The sequence below is a fragment of the Camponotus floridanus genome, unplaced genomic scaffold, assembly GCF_003227725.1.
Source record: "Camponotus floridanus strain SB8 unplaced genomic scaffold, Cflo_v7.5 scaffold164, whole genome shotgun sequence".
In the NCBI taxonomy this organism is placed as follows: Eukaryota; Metazoa; Arthropoda; class Insecta; order Hymenoptera; family Formicidae; genus Camponotus; species Camponotus floridanus.
The window spans coordinates 291,059-310,682 of NW_020229286.1; the positions used below are offsets into that span (position 1 = coordinate 291,059).

The 19,624-nt window shown below is 33.3% G+C and overlaps 2 protein-coding genes across 4 annotated transcripts in view; both read left to right on the forward strand.

Moving 5' to 3' along the window:
• Nucleotides 1-19,624, forward strand: part of LOC105248518 (sterile alpha and TIR motif-containing protein 1) — a 93,894-nt gene that overhangs the window by 20,148 nt on the left and 54,122 nt on the right. The gene's annotated exons all lie outside the window — the stretch shown is intronic.
• Nucleotides 16,864-17,298, forward strand: LOC112637424 (thioredoxin domain-containing protein 6-like). The gene has a single exon (XM_025407153.1). It carries the CDS (start codon nt 16,864-16,866, stop codon nt 17,296-17,298), a length of 435 nt encoding a protein of 144 aa, XP_025262938.1.

Here is a 19,624-nt window from a genome sequence, read left to right on the forward strand (position 1 = left end):
ATATTATAACAGTATATTGTAACAGTAGTTGCCAGATCTCGATAAACCTATCAGAATCGTACGTGCGATGAAAGTAACTCTACAAGAAAACGACTGACATTTCGCGAAACGTGAACGAATGCATTTGCTTTTTTTTGCTGTTCGAATATTTCGATAGGGAGTTTTTATTCAAACTTTTTATTTCTGAAATATTACGGTGAAATTTTGGAATTTGTCCAAATACTTACCATCTTAGAAATTTTTGAAAAATATTTATAAATCAAATTTTCACTACATTTTATAACATTTTTATAACAATTTTTTGATGTTTTAAGAATCTTCTTTTTTAATTTTGAAAAGAAATCTGATACTTCAAAATTTCTTTTATCATTAAGATTGATTGTCCGATGCATCGCGACGCATGTGTCGTGATGCAACTTTATAAAACACTGAGTCGTGATTATTTTCCTGTTCGATACAATGTCCGTTTATTTGTTCGCCGAGCTAAGTGATGCTGCCTTCTCGCGATTTTCTCTGACGCAAATTAACGCGTGACGACGTTATTGGTGATTATTTTCGCAAAGTCCCGCGATGCGTTTACACTCGCCAACTGATTTATACAAGACGGAAATCATACCGCGTGATTATAAAGCGTCATGATAAAATATATAATACTTGGTCAGTCTGCGAAATATTTTGTCTGAAGCGGGCAGAATTTTCTTTCTTTATTTTCTCAAAAGATTTTTACCCATCGTACGCTCCTTCCGAGAAATTGGACTGGAACGTGTTTGGTGGCAGACAGAATTTATTTCGCCGTTAAATGGTTTTTATCCGACGCGAGGAATTTTCCAAAATGAGTTCGCAATCCTTTCTCGCGATTCTGTTTGTGAAAGGCGGCACTCTGTAATTAATAACCGCCAGGCAGGCGCGCGTTGCCAGAATTAGACTTGCAAAGCAACGGCCGCGAGCGTAACCGGTGCGTATGTACCAGCAGTAACCAGCCGGCATTATTAGCAAGTCAAATTTCGGAATCGAGTCTTAGGCTCGGTCTGCGGAAAAGCGTCGTACGGTTTATTTGCGTCGTGACCGGCCTGCGAGATCAGGCCTCCGGGATCCATAATTCGCGACGTGGCGTAGCTTCAAAGAGGCACATCAATGGTTCGCATTATCACGCAAGGCTTGCGAGGAAATTTTTCTAGGAAAAACAAACAGGTAATCTAAATAACGATAAAATAATAAACAATGTGAAAATGTCTAACCTAACCTTCAGGAATTTGCGTTATTTGTTTGTATTTATTTTAATAGGAAAAAAATTATAATTTATCGAGTAATCATTATAACACTTTTTTTTTCGTTACATTACTTTTTGAAGAAATTTCCTTCTTCTCATTTTAACCGGCGTATATCAATATTTTATGAAACGAAATTTTTAGATATTTAAAAAATTATTAATTAATAGCGCATTTATTCGCACATTTTGCATCAAAATTGCATCATTTATGATAAATATCATTTTGCAAATTTTATTTCATCGTTACTTGTGTATTCTATCTTTGTTTTTTGCACAAGATTCTCAAGATTAAATGCGGGAGAATTAAAGGGACTACGAATTTTCTCTTGTTCTCCATTTCACTCTGATCATGAGAATTCGCGGTTACAGGTAAATTCGCGATCCAGGAGAAACGGCGATCAAATCGATCGTCTCTTTGAAACAGGCTCGATCTCGGTATTTTTTCTACCATAATTATTATCACGGTAATTACAGACTACCGACTACGACCCGCAGAGGATGATTTACACACGCGGAATCAATCTGTGGGCGTCCACATGTCTCCATTGTTTGAGAGACGCGTTTTCCCGACACTATCATTAAATCGCATTAGTTGGTTCATTTCTTACCACGCGCGTCAATTCCAGCGCAATTTAACTGGCGTGTCGTGATTTTGTTGCCAACTCGGCAGCGTCACGCGTGCCGTTATTAGTCTCTCCGATTTACATCAAAGTACCGTGCTGCTAAAGTGTAGCAATTTAATGTAAAGAGGATAAATATATACAAGGCGGCAATTATTAACATTCCTATTCGTGATTCTGTAATATTGCTCCATAATATTGCTCCATAATATCACGCTATTAAAGTCTGTTTTTTAATATCATTGATGCTATTGTGTTATCAAATATTGATCCAGAGATTCGTCTTTAAGCTTTCATACTGAAAGCATCATCGGCATTCTAATGTTCTGTCACGTTCCTCGGAATCAAACAATAGCTCAGTCGTGTATTCTTTGCCTACTAATATGTCGTAATGGATGACGATTAAAGATGCTACACAAAGTGATCTAATACGAGGTGTCACTCATATTAAAGATCCTTGAAGGAACTCGCTCGTACAAGTAAATACGATGCGATTACGGATATTACATCTGTCACTTGTTTAAGAGCGATAGGTTGACCCATGAAATAAGACTTGCTCTCTCTCGTTGGGATCTTTTGTACGCGACCCTGTTTAAAAATCATGTCGTACTACTTTGATATTTTCAAATAATTTCAAGTTGCCCTAATTTTTAATTTTTTTTTTAAACATAGAAACATATGTTCATTCAGATATAAATAAAAAAATATCATGTGGACTTTGTCGGATTTTTTTACAAGAAAATTCAAACAATTTTTCTTTCTTAAATAATCGTTCATTTTTTAGCTGATATTTTTCGAAAAACAAAACACTGTCCTAATTTTTATTTTTTTTTTAAACACAGAGAAACATATGTTTAGATATAAATAAAAAATAGTAAACTCTTTCAAAAATATCACGTGGATTTTGTCGCATTTTTCACAATAAAATTCAAACAATATTTCTTCCTTAAATAATCGTTCATTTTTTTTAGCTGATATTTTTCGAAAAACAAAAAACTGTTCATGAAAGGCGTATATGATATATATATAGGTCGCCGTGTAATAAATTCGCGTTAACAACTTGACATGTTTCCTGCTCGTTGTTTTTTTTTTGTCGAGAATATCGTTTAAAATCAGCGCGTGTCTCCTGAAAGAGGAAGATTTAACGGCGTGTCGAGACCGGAAACATTAACGTAGCCGCGGACTTCGGCTTTGTTCTCGTACGCTAACGAGCGCGGTATTTCCCAAAGCGTAACACCGGTCTAGGTCCGCCGGCCCAACCTTGAAGAGGAGAGGCGCGTTATGCAACGCGTCGGATTCGCGGCGCATTCGCGAAACGTGCAAGCCGCGCTGAAAATCTACCTGCGCTATTATTCCTAGATTGAAATTCAAATCACCCGAACGCGCTAACAATAACAGCGGAACGCGGGCTTATTATTGCGTCGAGCGGCCCGAGTAAAATTGTGCATGTTTAATAACGCGATTTCCAATTCAGACTCTCTCGAAAATTCCGACGATCGCGAATCACATTTTTTTTTAAAACAGCTTTTCATATAAAACATAAAAAAATATTTGTTTTTTACCCTTATTCTAAAAACACGCAAAAAGAGAGAAGAAAGAAAAGAAGAAAAGGACGATTAAATTATGTGATAAAATAAATAAAATAAAAAGTCGTTGGAAATTCATGTTAAATAAATTAAGAAAAAAATATAAGTTCTGTATAAAAAATGTCGAATTTGAGATCTCGCGTCGTGAATTTTACAGAATCTATTTCACGCTCGAGGAATGGACGAATCGTTATTCGCTCTATCGATTTGTTATTTTTTTTTTCGCAATCATTCGAGCCATCTCGCGTCCCTCTTACGTGGACGAAAGAGATTTATTGCGCCGCGTAATAATGCATTCGTTGCACCGCTCTCGCTTGGCGACGTTGGCCCTCGCTCGTGTCCCGATTACGTAACGCTATTCGGCGAAGAAAGCGCGTTATTCGCATAATCGGGCCGCCGTATATAGCGGGTGGCCGGAAAGTCCGCCGTGATTAAGCTTGACGTGCATAGAAGAGAGAGACTTGGCTCTCTTTTTTTTTCCTTTACTTTGTTCTCTTCTTTTTTCGCGCGGTGCAAGGACAGTTCGCCATCGTCGCGACACACGTCGGTGCATTGTTGCAGCAACAATGAACGATGGCCACTCCTCGCCGAATGGTTTGCTCTCTTGCCGCTTATACCTACGGTATTATACAATCCAAGCCACCTACAACAACGGACGGCGTATGCCGCGGCACGCTTATAAATTACACGTTTCGCAATTTCGTCGCGCTAAAGACACGAGAGAACCGCTGTTGCGCTTAAAGACGCGGCATTAAAGCATTTGCACGTAGACGCGATTAACGGACTACTGAATGAAGCGTCCATTTTCTCGAGGGCGACGGAAACACGTGGACGCATTAAACATATGTGTACGATTCAGTCGCGAATTTTATGCGAATTAAGATTCTTTTAAATATTAAACGCGATAAATGAAGTATGATGTTTCCTCAATTTTTACGTCAAATCTAAGGTAACGTTTTATTCCTATGAAAAATAAATTTGTGGTATGATAAATGTGATGTCATGTCTCATAAGTGTATTGCTGTAAGTTATATATGTCTGCTAACAATGTCGGGATTAAGAATGGCAGCTCGCATAATTTTTTAATTATTCTTTATAATATTGCAAAATAATATAATAAATAATATAATAAATTATTAAAATATTTATAGAAATAAATATATGATATTTACAGATTTTATAGATATTTTAATAAGATTATTGGTGTTTCTTAATAAGTGCGAAAAATTTTAGGACATGATTCTTTGTCGAAATGGGGATAAAAATTAGGTTTTTATTTTTTCTCAAGTTTGGAACAAGTTGAAGAAATGAAATTAGGTGAATATTTTCTACTAGTAAAAAGATTATTTATTAATATTTTTTTCAGCTTCCCGTATCGTTATAAGGGGATGAAATTAGCAATCTCTATTCAATTTTTTATTACAACTTTTTAACATTTATATGAAAAACTCCCCTTAATTTTCGATAAAGAATTATCTCCTAAATTTTTCACATTTATAAAGAGACACTCTGTAGATATATGCACAAATATATATAAAAGTGCAGTTGCACGAAGAAGATATATATTATTTGAAGATGCAGTATCTATAACGTGGTACCTAATTATCGAATAACGACAGATGGGCTCGAATAAGCCGCGTTTACGCAACGACGTGAGAAAAAGTCATTCGCGAGGATTAAAATCGTTGCATTCTCGTTGCAGAGGGTCGCAACGTGTTTGTCTTGCAATTGGAACGCGTTCCGCGAAGGCGAAATTGATGCCTGTCCTCGATTTGGCCGCATATAAACTTGCTGAAATTGCTTGCAACGCTGTCATAATTCATAACCGCCCGCGTTAACAATCGCGCCGTTGTTGTCGCACATTATGCAATCAATCAATCTAGAGGAAAAGCTTTATTAGCTTACGAGCACCGCTGGCATGGAGGGTATTTGCAATATTATTCAGCATATTTTTTTCATCGCAACCACATCTGTTTGCGTGTCCAGTGATAAAGATCTGTCATATAGAGGAATTTATTATTCTCGTATAATGAATTAAAATCATCGATCAAGAATATATCGATAATCAAATGTAAGCTTCTCAAATAAATTAAAAGATATAAAAGATTTATGATCATAGAATGTTTAATTTTTTTAAATATTATATACATATTTCAAAAATTCCGAAAATTTCCGATTTTTTTCAGAAAATTTAAGAAAAATGCTTTAAGATTCTCCGAAATCGTTAAAATTCTTATAAACTCTTTCAAATCACTTCCTCGTATTTTCCTCCAAATTCCTCTTTGCTACTTCGGAGAGGTTACAAAAGCATCTGCATAAATCAAAGATTTGTTTAAGATTAGCTAAGCATATTCCTCTTATTAACGAGGGATAAAGATATAATGATTAATGATTCGAATGAATCACTTTCAAAACGAACGAACGTACTATTGTTACCAGTCAAAAAATACAAGATATTTCGAAAATTTTCATATATTTTTCAAATTGAATTTAAAAACAAACTATTATTAAAGATTTTAATTGATTCTAATTATAATTCTGTTTTCTATTTATATTTTCTTTAAATTTAAATTTGTTTTCGATCACTAATTGTTCAAAAATTGTGTTATTGCCATAATATTTTTATTAAAAAAAACTGGATGAATATTCGAGGAATTCTCCACAATTTATATAGTAACCTGGTTATATTTTCAGACATGTTATATGTAATATTTTGCAACAAATTTTTCTCTATCGTTTTTAATTAATTAATACACGTGTATCCTTAAATATTTTTCAACGCTTATTATTTAGCGCTTCCATGAAACGCGATCGACGACGACGAAGAGATGTTTACGTCGGCGAATGTTTACGCGAGATATAAAAGTCTATATGTACCGTTGCACCACGCATGTGCAACGAGAGCTGTAACAAGATCGTTACAGCCCTTCGCGAGAAAAATTACATCGCGTGGCGGAACGAAACGGGGAGAGGAGAGAAAAAGGAAACGAGAAACTCGCCATGAATAACAACATCGCCGTTGCTAATCATCCTCTCTCGCGAGGAGAGTGAATTACGGTTTGCCGTAAAAGCAGATTTCCGCATTGACAGTCCGGTTAGATCCACCGGGTGTGATAAGATATTCGTACCGGTTTCAAGTGCGTGCGAACTACGCAACGTTGCGTGCGTTGCACGTGCATCAGCAACTGTGATAAAGTTGCGTCGAAATGTTGTTGCGACGTGCAATCTTTTCTAACGCATCGTTCTCCGAAAATAATTTTTCAGTGCTTGATCCGAGATAATTACGAGGAAGGACAATTTATAATTATATTACTGCCTTTTAATTATTTTAATTATTTTATTATGTATGTAATAAAATAATTTATTGATTGCCGCTATTTTAGTTTGTTTATTTGACAATCATTATAACAATATATTTTATGTTTATAAAAAGGTAGATCTCTATATAAAATAATTTTTCAGATAATTGCAAGAAAAAATTCATAATTATTTTGCTATTTTTATAATTAGTTTCATTATTTTATTATGTATATAAATTATGCAGTAATATAATTATAAAATAATTATAAAATTTGAAAATTAAAATTAAATTATATCAAATATAAATTAAATTAAATTAAATCAAATTAAAATAAAAAATTTTAAAAAATGTTAATTAACTTAACTAATTTAAAAATTATTGCTATTTTACATTTCTTTGACAGTTAGAATCACTAAGAATCAATTTTACGGTTGTAAAAAAATAAATGTCTTTTACTGATAATAAAATAATTTTTCGGTGTTTATCTGTATTTTTGTTTTATTATTTGTATTTTTATTTATATATCTTATATTTATGTTGAGAATTTTTGTTAGAAAAAAATTCTCGCTCGTACATCCTCGATATAAGACAGCATGCAATTATTTATTGCCATTGGTCCTCGCATGCAGCTTTAGTCGCATTATGCGTGTCTAGCGAGCTTAGACGTAAATATTTTCCATTGAAATGCTAATAAATTTGCCCGATGCCACACCTCGGTATATCATTTCGCGATTCCCACGAGAATCTTGCGAGTCTCTACCATGCGATCCGAAAATTTCTTCCTTCCTTAAACGTTAATAAAGATTTCCTTGAGTACTCATGAACTTGAATATCTTAATTTACAAATGTCAATTTGTTGAGAGAAATTTGTCAGTCTAAATTATGTCTAAATACATGATAATAAAATTTAAATTTTCATTTAATATTTAAATCAATATTCGATTTTACTGTATTGTATGTATTTATATTTATTGTGTTGATAAACAAAAAAGTCATTTAAAATTCTCGTAATTATCGACTCTAACTCGCACGTCATTAATCACTGCAGCGCATGTATTTTTGCGGAATTATGGTCTATTAATCAATTCTTTTTCGCGTCGTGTCTGTCGCGGGAGAGACGTACACAAAGAAAGTCATTAAATCGCTCATCTTATCCAATGATAGTGACCCATCTATAATTCACAGTTGCAAAATCTTAGCAATACTTTACGCGTATTACATAGATGCATCATATCGCGATATATGCAATTGCAGACTTCACGTGCAATGTGGCGTTTGTGCCAAAAACATTTTTAGATCTCGTATATTATTAGGTGTTATATTTAAGGTTAAAATAATATGATATATATTTTAACATAATTAATTGTAAAAGAACATTTAAAAATATGCACTAAAAATATGTATAGGTAATTTTTAAATATTAAATATAAAATATATATAAATATTAAATACAAGATACAAAAAAAATGTATATTATATAATTTCGATTCTTGCATATTTATAATAAATATATAAATATAAATAAAGTTTTAAAATTATTTTTTTTATTTAAAAAAGTTAAATAAAATTACAATTTAAATTACAATTTAAATAAATAAAATATTTGAAATTTGGATTATGATTGTGTGATTTTATTAGTATTAAATTTTGCACGAAATATGAAAATTTATTAAATTTTGGACATTAGAAATAAAAATTATATAATTATATATAATTATATAATTATAATTAAAATATATAAAATAAAGGAAAAATGCAGAAAACATAAATAAAATTTAGTTTATCGTATTTGAAATAAATTCTTTTTATTCAAATGTTCTTTCTAAACGTGATTTAGGAACATTGAAAGTCTACGCAAGTAGGATGAATGTTTCAGGAGCGTGTAATGACATATTGCACCCTGACCTTACCCTAATGAATGCGCACGCGTTACATTGTATAACAATTCGTCGCCATTCCGGTGGGTGTCGGCGATGGTATGCGGTCTCCTAGTGTCTAATGAGAATTGATGTTTCCGACCATTATGCTTAATACTCCCTTCTTCCTTGCTGAAAGACGGAAATAGTCTTACTCATACTCATTCACGCATGTCTCGAAGTCGATCTGGAATTGTGAAGCTCGATGCGAGGCACATTGTTTATGCAAAGATTTATGAATCAGCGGATGCAGGATTTTTTTTAGATTTAATTAGGAAGTTACTAATTTGTCAAGTAACATAGAAAAATACAATTGAAAGAATATACAGGAAAAATACAATTGAAGAAATAATTCGTCAGATAATAATAATTACATATAATACATATGTATGTTTTATATATTTCTATATAAGTATTATTATTTGTTATTTTTCTTCTTCGATATTTAACTATTTTTAGCCTGACTTTTAGCATTTCTGTAAAAATTTTATGATGAATTTCGCTTAATTGATTAATAAATAAATAATAGCGAGCGATAAGAATCGGAACAAATAAAAGATCCTCCAAGTCTTCTAAATCGCTAGAAATGCTGTGATTTAAATTCATATATTTTACTGACATCAATAATTCGAGGGTTAAACTAAATGCTCGACCTAAGATCGGTCACCCGACTTAATCAAATATGCATGAAGTTATGGAGCGATGGCATGAAGATGACAAATGACCGCACAATTTTACGGCGCATACCGAACTCGTTTGAAGGCGCGTCACAGTTGAATAAGGCGATTAGAAACGGGGGAAAAACAAATCGTGCATCCGGAACGCATCATTTAAGGAAGACATTTATCGCTAAATCGAATAAAAAGTAATTATTGATTATATTTAATGAAAAAAAATCCTCATCGAGTATCAACAAAAATTTTATTGTAAAAAATCTTATGTTTAACCATAAATACTTTTCATTACTTTAATATATAGTTATATTAATTATATTCTCTCTAATGAAAATATCAAATGAAAGAAAAAAAAAAAAAAAATATATATATATATATATATATATATATATATTAACAGAAATATTTCGTTAGATGACAAACAAAATTCTAAAAAATTAAAAATTTTTTTTTTACTAAAATTTGAAGCTCTAGATCTATTTTGAGATAATGTTTTAATGATTTTCTCCATTAATTCTTATGATAAATATGATTCTTATGATTTTCTCCATTAATTCTTATGATAAATTTCTTTTGATAGTTGTGAAAAAATATTTGGAAGAATTTACATTGTAAATAGCGATATGTATGTGTGTGTGTTGAACGATAAATAACTTGATAAAGAGACGGAGTACGTGTGCGATTAATTTCAGTTGCCGACGCCGACATTCTTTCGCGGGATTAACTATTTCCGGAGCATATTAGTGACGCGTACTTTGTACGACGAGATAATAATTGTGCGTGAATGAGGTAATAAACATATGCAGTTTCTGAAATTGATAAAATGCAATATAACAAAGTCTTGTTCATAAAGTAACAGTCAATTGAATGATTAAGATTTCATAAATTATAATGTTAAAATCTTATAGAAATTATCGTATACAAAATATTGTATACATTATTATTATGTGGATAAACAGGCTCAGTATAAATAAAATAAAGCAAAGTTTGAAACTCATAATATTATTTGGAAATTATAAGTTTTTATAAATATATAGAAATATATAAAGTAAATGAGAGAGAGAGAATAAGAGAAAGAATGCAACATTTTATATGTTTAATATAAAATATAAAATAAAACAAGTTGATATTACTAAATTGTATATATTAAAGTATGTAATTAAAAACTAATTAATATATAATTAAAAATATTTAATTAATACATAAATAAAACTTAAGAATATATATATATTAAAATATATATAATTCAAAATCATCAGATAAAGTAGAAAAATATTAAGACATATTAATTGAACAATTTTAATAAATAATATTAAAATATATATTATATGTTAGTAAATTTTTAAATACTTTACACATGTTTTAAAAAAGAATTATTAAAATATTACGAGGGCGAATTTATTTCTTAAATGCCAATATAAAAGGCCAAAAGGATTTATCCTCTCCCTATTTAGTAAGAAACGCCTACTCCTTTCAAACACCTGATTTGTATCCATCATCCCTTTGTTTCTCAAGGTTTCGCTGAACCCTCACGACGATTTAACTTACAAATTAATCAAGGCGCAGAAGCGATGTTTCGCTCTTTCTCGACATGCTCATTATTCTTCCCCGTTTCTCTAGCTAGACAAATGACGGCAGTTAATTAAAGAGCGAGTTACGAAGTCTTTTACTCGCGGCAAAAAGCGATTCCTGTAACAAGTACGTGCCTTTTACGAATTTTTTTGTATACGTCAAACACGTTTTTGTTTAATATTCACAAGTTCGTGTAACGTCGTCCAAATATGTCTGTCCAGACGTATTTAACGAGCTGCACATTTTTCAAGTCAAAATAACAGTTATAGAACATATAATATACCTCTTTATTGCTCTAGTTTTTATCGCAATAGTTTTGTCTGATATTTCAAAAATATTTATATAAACACGATACTTATATTGGCTTCTACGATGGCGATTCGTGACGTGAGTCACATCCTCGATTATCGTGTATGTTTAACACTTTGTGTCTTCCTTTTGACGAACAAGGAAAGTTTCGTAGATCAGTACCGAGAATTCTTCCCATGGAATTGATCAGAGTAAAGAAAGCAGGCCGGATGTACATATGAAAGAGAAGTTGTTAGTGAATACATCCGCGTTTTTACAGGACTCTTGTGAGAATGACAATTATGCAAACAAAAAAGTTAAACATTTTAAATTTCAATTAAAAATTTTTTTTAAATCGAGTAATGTCACATATAAGTTTAATTTAATTTAAATAAGTTTACGTCATATTAAAACATCGAATACATCCGTAATTATAAAGAACAGATTATGAATAAGAAAAGTAACACAAATCAACTACTTCGTAGTAAAAATTTAAATTTTTTATAATTTTGGAAAATCTAATTTCTAAAATTAAAAATCTATTTCTTTGAATCATATAATTTCTGATATTTAAAATATCTTAGAAGTCTGTAAAATGTACAGTTTCAAAACTACTTCTGTTAAATAAAGGTCTACTCCAGATTGATCGGAGGAATGAAAAAAAAAATACAAGCAACCTATGATGTTGTGCGTAATATCCTTTGCTGATCTTGAGAGCGCGCTTGACTTGGCGCCAGTTATAATTTCCAGACATTTCGTTACGTAAGCATCGTAACTTAAGAATGCATTATTAACAGATTAGCAGGATAACCTCGATATGAATCATTTTGCGAAGCCTTTATGAAAGCATATAGGTACTTCCCTCGAGACCTCAATATTATAAAATCAACTTGAGAGAACAAGATTGATAATTTCATTGTTATTCTTTTGATTGATGTCGCCAATGAAAATAATTCACGCCGATTGAGAACATGACAAGATTGAGAAAATTTGCATTTTAGTGTAGGTGAAGAATACATTTCGAAAAAAATGTTGTATCGTGAGAATTAAATAATCTATCATTCTACGATTTCTCGATCTCTGATAAGCTAACGTAATACCAATAATAAAACGCTAGTCATTTGTAAAGAATTCCTTTTTCTTTCATTCTTGAGAAATAATTTTTGAATTTTCTTAATATATAAAAAAAAATTCTAATTTAAATTTTACTCCTTATACTCAGTTATTCACTATGCATATGTGCGCGTGTTGAATTTAATTATTTTTTACTATTTATATTAAAATAATTGCTAAAAGAAATTTACTTTTATATATTTATTTATTTAATATGATTTAATATATTTTTTTAGCTTCTAGCTCCTTTTTTTTATTTTTTTTAGCTTTTTTATTTATTTTGAGACATTATGTATAATTTCTGTCAAATTTAACCTTTTCAGTATTTAAATAATATATTGTAATTTTAATAAATGTTCTAAACGAAAGCTATTTTTTGTCTTCCACTTTAGTATTGTTCGGATGCAAAATTACCGGTATTCATGTACTGGATTGATAGTGTCAAAGCACGAGTAGCGCGGGAAAGCGGTATTGCGTAAGAAAACTGCGAGATGGAAGCATCATTTTCATGTAATCTTGCGTACACATTTATCGAGCAAAACCGGCCGACACCAGACTTTCCTAGCGATCTTAATGACTGATGCAAATGCGCCGTCGTTAAGCCTCGTTGGGCTCGTTTCTCGTGACTATTTGCCTTTATAGCAACTCTCCATTCCAAGGCACATCGCCGTCGTGCTCTTCATCTAGGAGCCGACTATGTTGTCGCGGTGGCGACGATTTCTTTCCGCCATCGCGGTCAATCGCGGCCGCGAAACAATGCGGCACTCAATGGGATCGTAAACAGGCATGATCGTTAGCTTGATGGACGCGTTTAGACGCATTTCTACGCTCGCGGCTCGCTATTATTGTGTTGAAATGAAATTGACGAATGATGCGCTCGAGGACTCGCGCACTCGCAAACTTTGCCGCCAGCCGAGTTTGCATAAATTTCATTTTAATGTAATCATTTAAATTTGAGTAATTTAAGTAACATCGAACTTCGAGGAATGTTGGAGATTTAATTTGAATTAAAGTGATTGAAATAATTAAATTAAATTTAATTTAATTTAATTTAATTAAAATTTATTTTAATTTAATTTAATTTAATTTTTAAATCAAATCAAATATGTGAAGGATGAAAGCATTTGGAGAAAAAATAAAATCAGAATACACACATACGTTGCAATATGTATATGCGACGTATAAAATTATTATATAAATAAAATTCTACTTTGATTTTTGTTTTTTGAAATATAAATTATCTAAACAACTTTAAAATATTTTATTAGCAGGGCATATTTTTTAAATGAAAATTTAGTGCTTGCATTTTGCACAAAGATATTTCTTTAGGTGAATATATTTTGCATTTTTGACTTATATTGTGCAAGTACTCGCCGTATTATGTTTTTTCAGACACTTTATTTGCGCGTGAATGAACTCGATTGACCCGAGAATCGATTTCTCACAACATGACAAATTCCAATCACGGTTTCGATTTGTCAGCAAATCGGAATCTTTGTGCCGATAGCCGACGAGTCCTCGAGCGATTGAAATATGCTGTCCTGTGAAAAATCGAATTTAGTTTTCGATCGTCGAGGAAGCTTACACGTGTGACTTGTGTTTTGTTATCGGATGTTGCAAAAAAATCGAAAATTAATGGCGCAATACTCGATGGCACGTGTGACGACCTCGATAAACATCGCTTAAGTTGCAATATGTATGAAATACATATGCTTGAAGAGAAGAAACGAAATAATAAATTGCACACCAATGTTGCACATCACGAAGACAAAACACTTCAAATAAAAAGTATATAATTTTTTTGAAAAAAAGCACAAGATTGAAAAGAATTTTTTCAATATTTAACATAATGTATATTTTTTTTTCAAACTAAATTTTTTAAAATTAAAACTTATTTGGAAATAACAAAAAAATGAAATTGTCTTCGATTAATTTAACTTGTGACATTTAATTAAAAAATATATTCTCCGATTTTTCACACGAGAGTTGCTACTCTCTAAAAGTGAATTAGTGTATTATCACTGTAATCAGTGCTGTACTTATAACTGTTTGTAATCAGTGAGTATTTACTGTTTTTCAGTGATAATACACTGATTCATGCTAGTGAAAGTAGTATATATACTGATTCACTTTTAGAGAGTAGAGTACATTAACATGCATTTTCCAATCACATTCCATATGCTTCATTTAAAAATAAGGAGAAAATAAATTATATATTAAATAAATAGATAGATAATTATATAATAAATTATAAACTAAAAATAATTAAATTATATATTATAAATTATATGCTATAATATTCCGTATGGAACACCCTATATAATTCGAAACTGGACATCGTGGCAACCATCGAAAAGATTAATAATTAGCGGTCGCATCCTCATGGCCGCTATTTTTATCGCGCTCATTATTCTCGCTAAGAGCGTCGTAATTTGCGGTCGTAATTTTTCACTTAGATCTCACCGCTCTTCCGGTCGCGGCGAGTGACGTCACAATAAACGGCGCCTGTTGGTTCCCGCGAAATTGCGGGAACATTTGTGGAAACGAAATGAACACGTGTATCGACAGATCCGATCATTTCTCCTTGTGAATCATCGACGATGAAATCATGAGATCACCATGTGAATCGCTCCCGTGTCCTTTCTACGTATTAGAGCAAGAAAATGCTTATTTTTCTTTTTTTATTAAATTTTGTTAATTCGATGAACGCGACATATGGGCGGAAATCTTTTTTTTTTTTTTTAAGACGGAACCAATCAAGCTCGCGATGGCGCGGATCTCGTTCGTGATTCATATCGGGGGCTCTCTGGAAGACGCTGGATGTGTCAAGAGTCGCTTCGCGATCTCGCCCGAGACTAATTATCGCGGCTGGACGTGAATTAAGGACGTAAACCTAAACGACGTCGCCGCCGCGGTCATAAGTGCGCGGAGCCGACGCTGACACTATCGGCGGCCCCGATCTCTCTTTCCTGCGCTCCTCTCTTTTCGTCTCTCATCTTTACGCGCGCGAGAAACACACAAGTCGGCCCCTTCACGCTCGAGCGAGGCAATCTCGAGCTCGTTATCTCGCGCGCCGCTGGAACAAGCGTCGTTTTTTCGACCAATTTGCATCCGCAATTGCGTATCTGCAAAACGTGCGAGGGAACTGAAGTCGTCGTTTCGGCGTATTAATCATTATAAATATACCTTCGAGAACTTTATTGTAATACCGTTTGAAATAGGATATAAAATATAACGATATCATTTAGAATATGTAACATTTTTAATAATCATTAAGAATCATATATTTATAGGGTTGCACGAGACACCAAGATTAGTCTTGATATTGTCTTGTCTTGTCTTGAATTTCAAGACAAGATCAAGACAGGATTTTTAATTAGTTACCAAGACTAAGACTGTCAAGATTATTAGTCTTGTCAAGATTATTGGTTCTCAAAAAAACTAAAATATTTATATTTGTAAATGAAAAAATATCACTATATACGAATTTAAAAATTTTTATTCAATAAAAACATTTATATTAATAAATTTAAAAACATTTAATATTAATACAATATAACATTTTTATAAATTAGAAATCAAGCTCGCAAATTTTAGATATTAAAGAATATTTCACCCAGGAATTGATGCATATTAGTGCTTTTAAAAATTTACTTTGTAATCTGGTTTTATTTTTTGACAGAGTTAGTCAGAGTTCCTATTGAGAAAAGTCTTTCTACTGGCACGGATGAGGCAGTTGAACTTAAAATGTTTCGAGCCATTTTTGACAATGTGGGATAAATATGAATCTGATTTTTTTATCACTCCAAAATATTTATCTGTACATTCCCTTGGAGCCTGTAAATAATTATTAATTTCTGTTTTCCATGAAACAGTAAATGTTTTTTTATGTAAATAGACGGCATTTATATCGATTACATAGTAATAATTATAATTAAAATATATTACAATAGTAATAATTAATTCAAATTATATTACAAAAATTGTGTTAAATATTATTTAAATAATGTTTTTAATATTAGATAAAAAATTGTTAATAAAATCGAGACAAGACAATGCAAGACGAGATTTTTGCTACCAATATTCACTCAAGACCAAGACAAGATTTAAATTTTTGAAAATGTTCAATACCAATACAATATTTTTACGAATATTGTCTTGTCTTGGGTCTTGTGCAACCCTATATATTTAAATATTAAACAATTCTGGAGAAAAATGCATAATCGAAAATATCATGACACATTCCATACAGCACAGAACATTGTTGTAACGTTACAGCAATATTGCAGCAACATTGTAATATTGCAGCAATGTTACAACAATATTCTGTGCTGTATTCTGGGATGTTAAATTATCATCATTATATCAAAGAAATACACTCGAGATATTTTGGTCAATTTGAACGTCTTGGAAGAATCGTTTCAAAGATCGTTATCGACACTTGCACTCGAGCGACACTTCACGCAGTTGGCGAGAATATTTGTCTCCTCGTGAATTCCCGAAATAATTCGCGGCGAGATATCATGAAGAAGGTTGGATCCGGGGTTCTGCAAGTCGAGGTGAGCACCGACGAGGAATGGCGACAGTTATTGAGCTGTCCGGGTCTGATCGTCGTGGACGTGTACTCGGACTGGAGCGGGCCGTGCTCTGCCATGGCGAGTACCCTGAAGAAGATCAAGATAGAGGTAGGCGACGCGGTGGATTACGCGATCGCGCGTAACGACGACATCGACGACTTGGCGAGATTCCGTGGTCGAAGCGAGCCCACTTGGATGTTCCTGCAAGATGGTAAAATGGTGAACCTGATGTTTGGAGCGCACTGTCCGCGTCTGCGGAAGCTGCTGATGAACGAGATAAGGAGGGTACAGCACTTGGAAACTCCCAAGTGGCGACTCGATGTGTGCGAACGGGCCCCCGAGGAGCAAGCTCGATGGCAGGAGCAGGAAGCCATTAGGTGATGAGAGAAAATTGATTTTACAGAAAGAAAAAAATCAGGAATCTATTCACATTCCATAATCTTAATAATATATTCTGATGATCGCGAGATAGATTAGCGAGATTCAACCATATTTTACAAACTAGATAACTTTGCGTATTCTAAATTTCTGTCTTAAATCCCCGCGATATTTTTACTCAAACATACTCGAGGCGATCTCGCGATATCGCCGCGAGATTAATAAAGCTTTCGCGGTTACCAAAAAAGAAAGAGAAGAAGGCGAAATCGCGTGTATTCATGCAAAGTCGTCTCCGAAAAGGCGAGTGTTGCTGGAGAAGAAACAGGCGAAAGAAGAGGCCGAGAGGCTGGAAAGATACGAGCGATTTATGGCGCAAATGGTAGTCGAGCTATGCGAGAAAACGGTGCTGGTGCTTTACCCGTGGGTCTTCAAGGACGAGCGTGGCAGACCGCGGGACAAGTGGCAGAGTCCACCGTATACGGAGCTCGTACAGGATCTCTTCAGACAGTGCTTCGACGTGCAGGAGGAGCTGCGTATCCAGTTAAATGAGGACACGATCGAGAGGATGTTTGTCGAGAGTGGCGTCGACATCACCAAGGAATTGATAAAAGGTGCATCACAGTAAACAAGACAGCCACGAGATCTGACATAATAATTGACTCCCTAGCTTGGAGTACTAAAATATATTATCCTATAATATTAATCAAATTGTCTACCCTTGATCGCATCTTCATGAAACACCTTGGGATTAAAAAAAAAAAGAAACGAGAAAAATTGCGAATTCTTCAGGACTGACCGATGGGAAGTGCATGGCGATGAGGCTGAAAGGCAAACCGCCGCATCCGGATTGGCCGGTGCATTATCCGCACGAATGTCCGGAACGCAACTCGATGAAATGTCCGATTCGCGCAATCGACGACGTCGAGAATTATCTCATCAGCATCATCACGACGCAGCCACCTCCACTTATAGGAACTGAAGCCGGCGCGCCTTTGTCTCGACTGACGTATGATAACGTGCCTTACATCGAGAGACACGTGTACGTGCACGAACCGGACCCAAAAATTGAAGGCGATGTGCGACGCGTGCATCCCGCCGCTTGGGTACCTCCTCAAGTACGGAAGATATTAATTGAAAATTAATTAAAATTATTTATATAGATTAAAATCAAATTTTATTTTATTTTATTCAATTTTATTCAATTTATATTTATCAAATTTTGATTAATTTGATATAACGATAAAAAACAAAAAAATATAATAATCGTAAATAATATCTCATGCAAATTATATTTGCTATAAAAAATATTTTTCCAAAGAGAGAGGATATTACTTTTATTGAAAATTTATTACAAATTGTGATGTTGACAATTTAATTTTATTAAATTTTATTCAATTTATATTTATTAAATTTTGATTATACTGATTTGATATAACGATAAATAACAAAAAATATAATAATCATAAATAATTTCTCATGCAAATTATATTCGCAACAAAAAATGCTTTCCCAAAGGAAGGAATTATTTTCATTGAAAATTTATTGCAAATTATGATACTGACAACACGATATCTGCGTTATCGCTCCCAGGCTAGAAGCAAAGTTAACGTCTTTAAGACACTGTTTCCGACTTACATGGAGAAGACTCATCCTTACGAAGAGCCTGTACCTTCCTTACCATTGTGCGCCTTCAAGTTTGACGCGTCAAAATTCGGCGTCGTGCGGGATACATATGAAAAATATCGCGACACTATCGAACACTTTGGCGTCTTCGAGTTCGATCAACCGCCTCACGCGAGACGCCTCGTATCTTCGCCTGAAGATTTCGAAAACAAGGTGCTCCATCTCCCTGTTCTTTCTATTATAATTCGACAAATAATCCGATAAAACTTGCTATATAAAATTATATATATAATCTTTTTTGCCGTAATTTAATATTACAATTTCGATAAAATTAATGAGGATTAAATATATTATTCTTTTCTATCATAATTTGGTGATACAATTTACGATAGAAAATTTGAAAAGAATTATTTACGAAAGGTGAAGTACAAAACTGGCGATGAGGTGTTCGTAGTGATAATTCGAAGGATTAGCGAAGAAGCTTTCCTTGCTTTCGCTAGCATCGGGCCGTTCTTCGTGACAGAGGTTGACGAAGAAGCACAAGGAATGTTAACGGAATATTTCCCTGAAGGAGTCAAGGATGTGATACTATTAACACCGGACGAGCAAGAAGCACTTTATGAGGATGAAGAAGAAGAAGATTATGAAGAAGAGGAAGAAGATGAGGAATTTGAAGGAAATGACGTTTATCCTTTTTATTAATTTA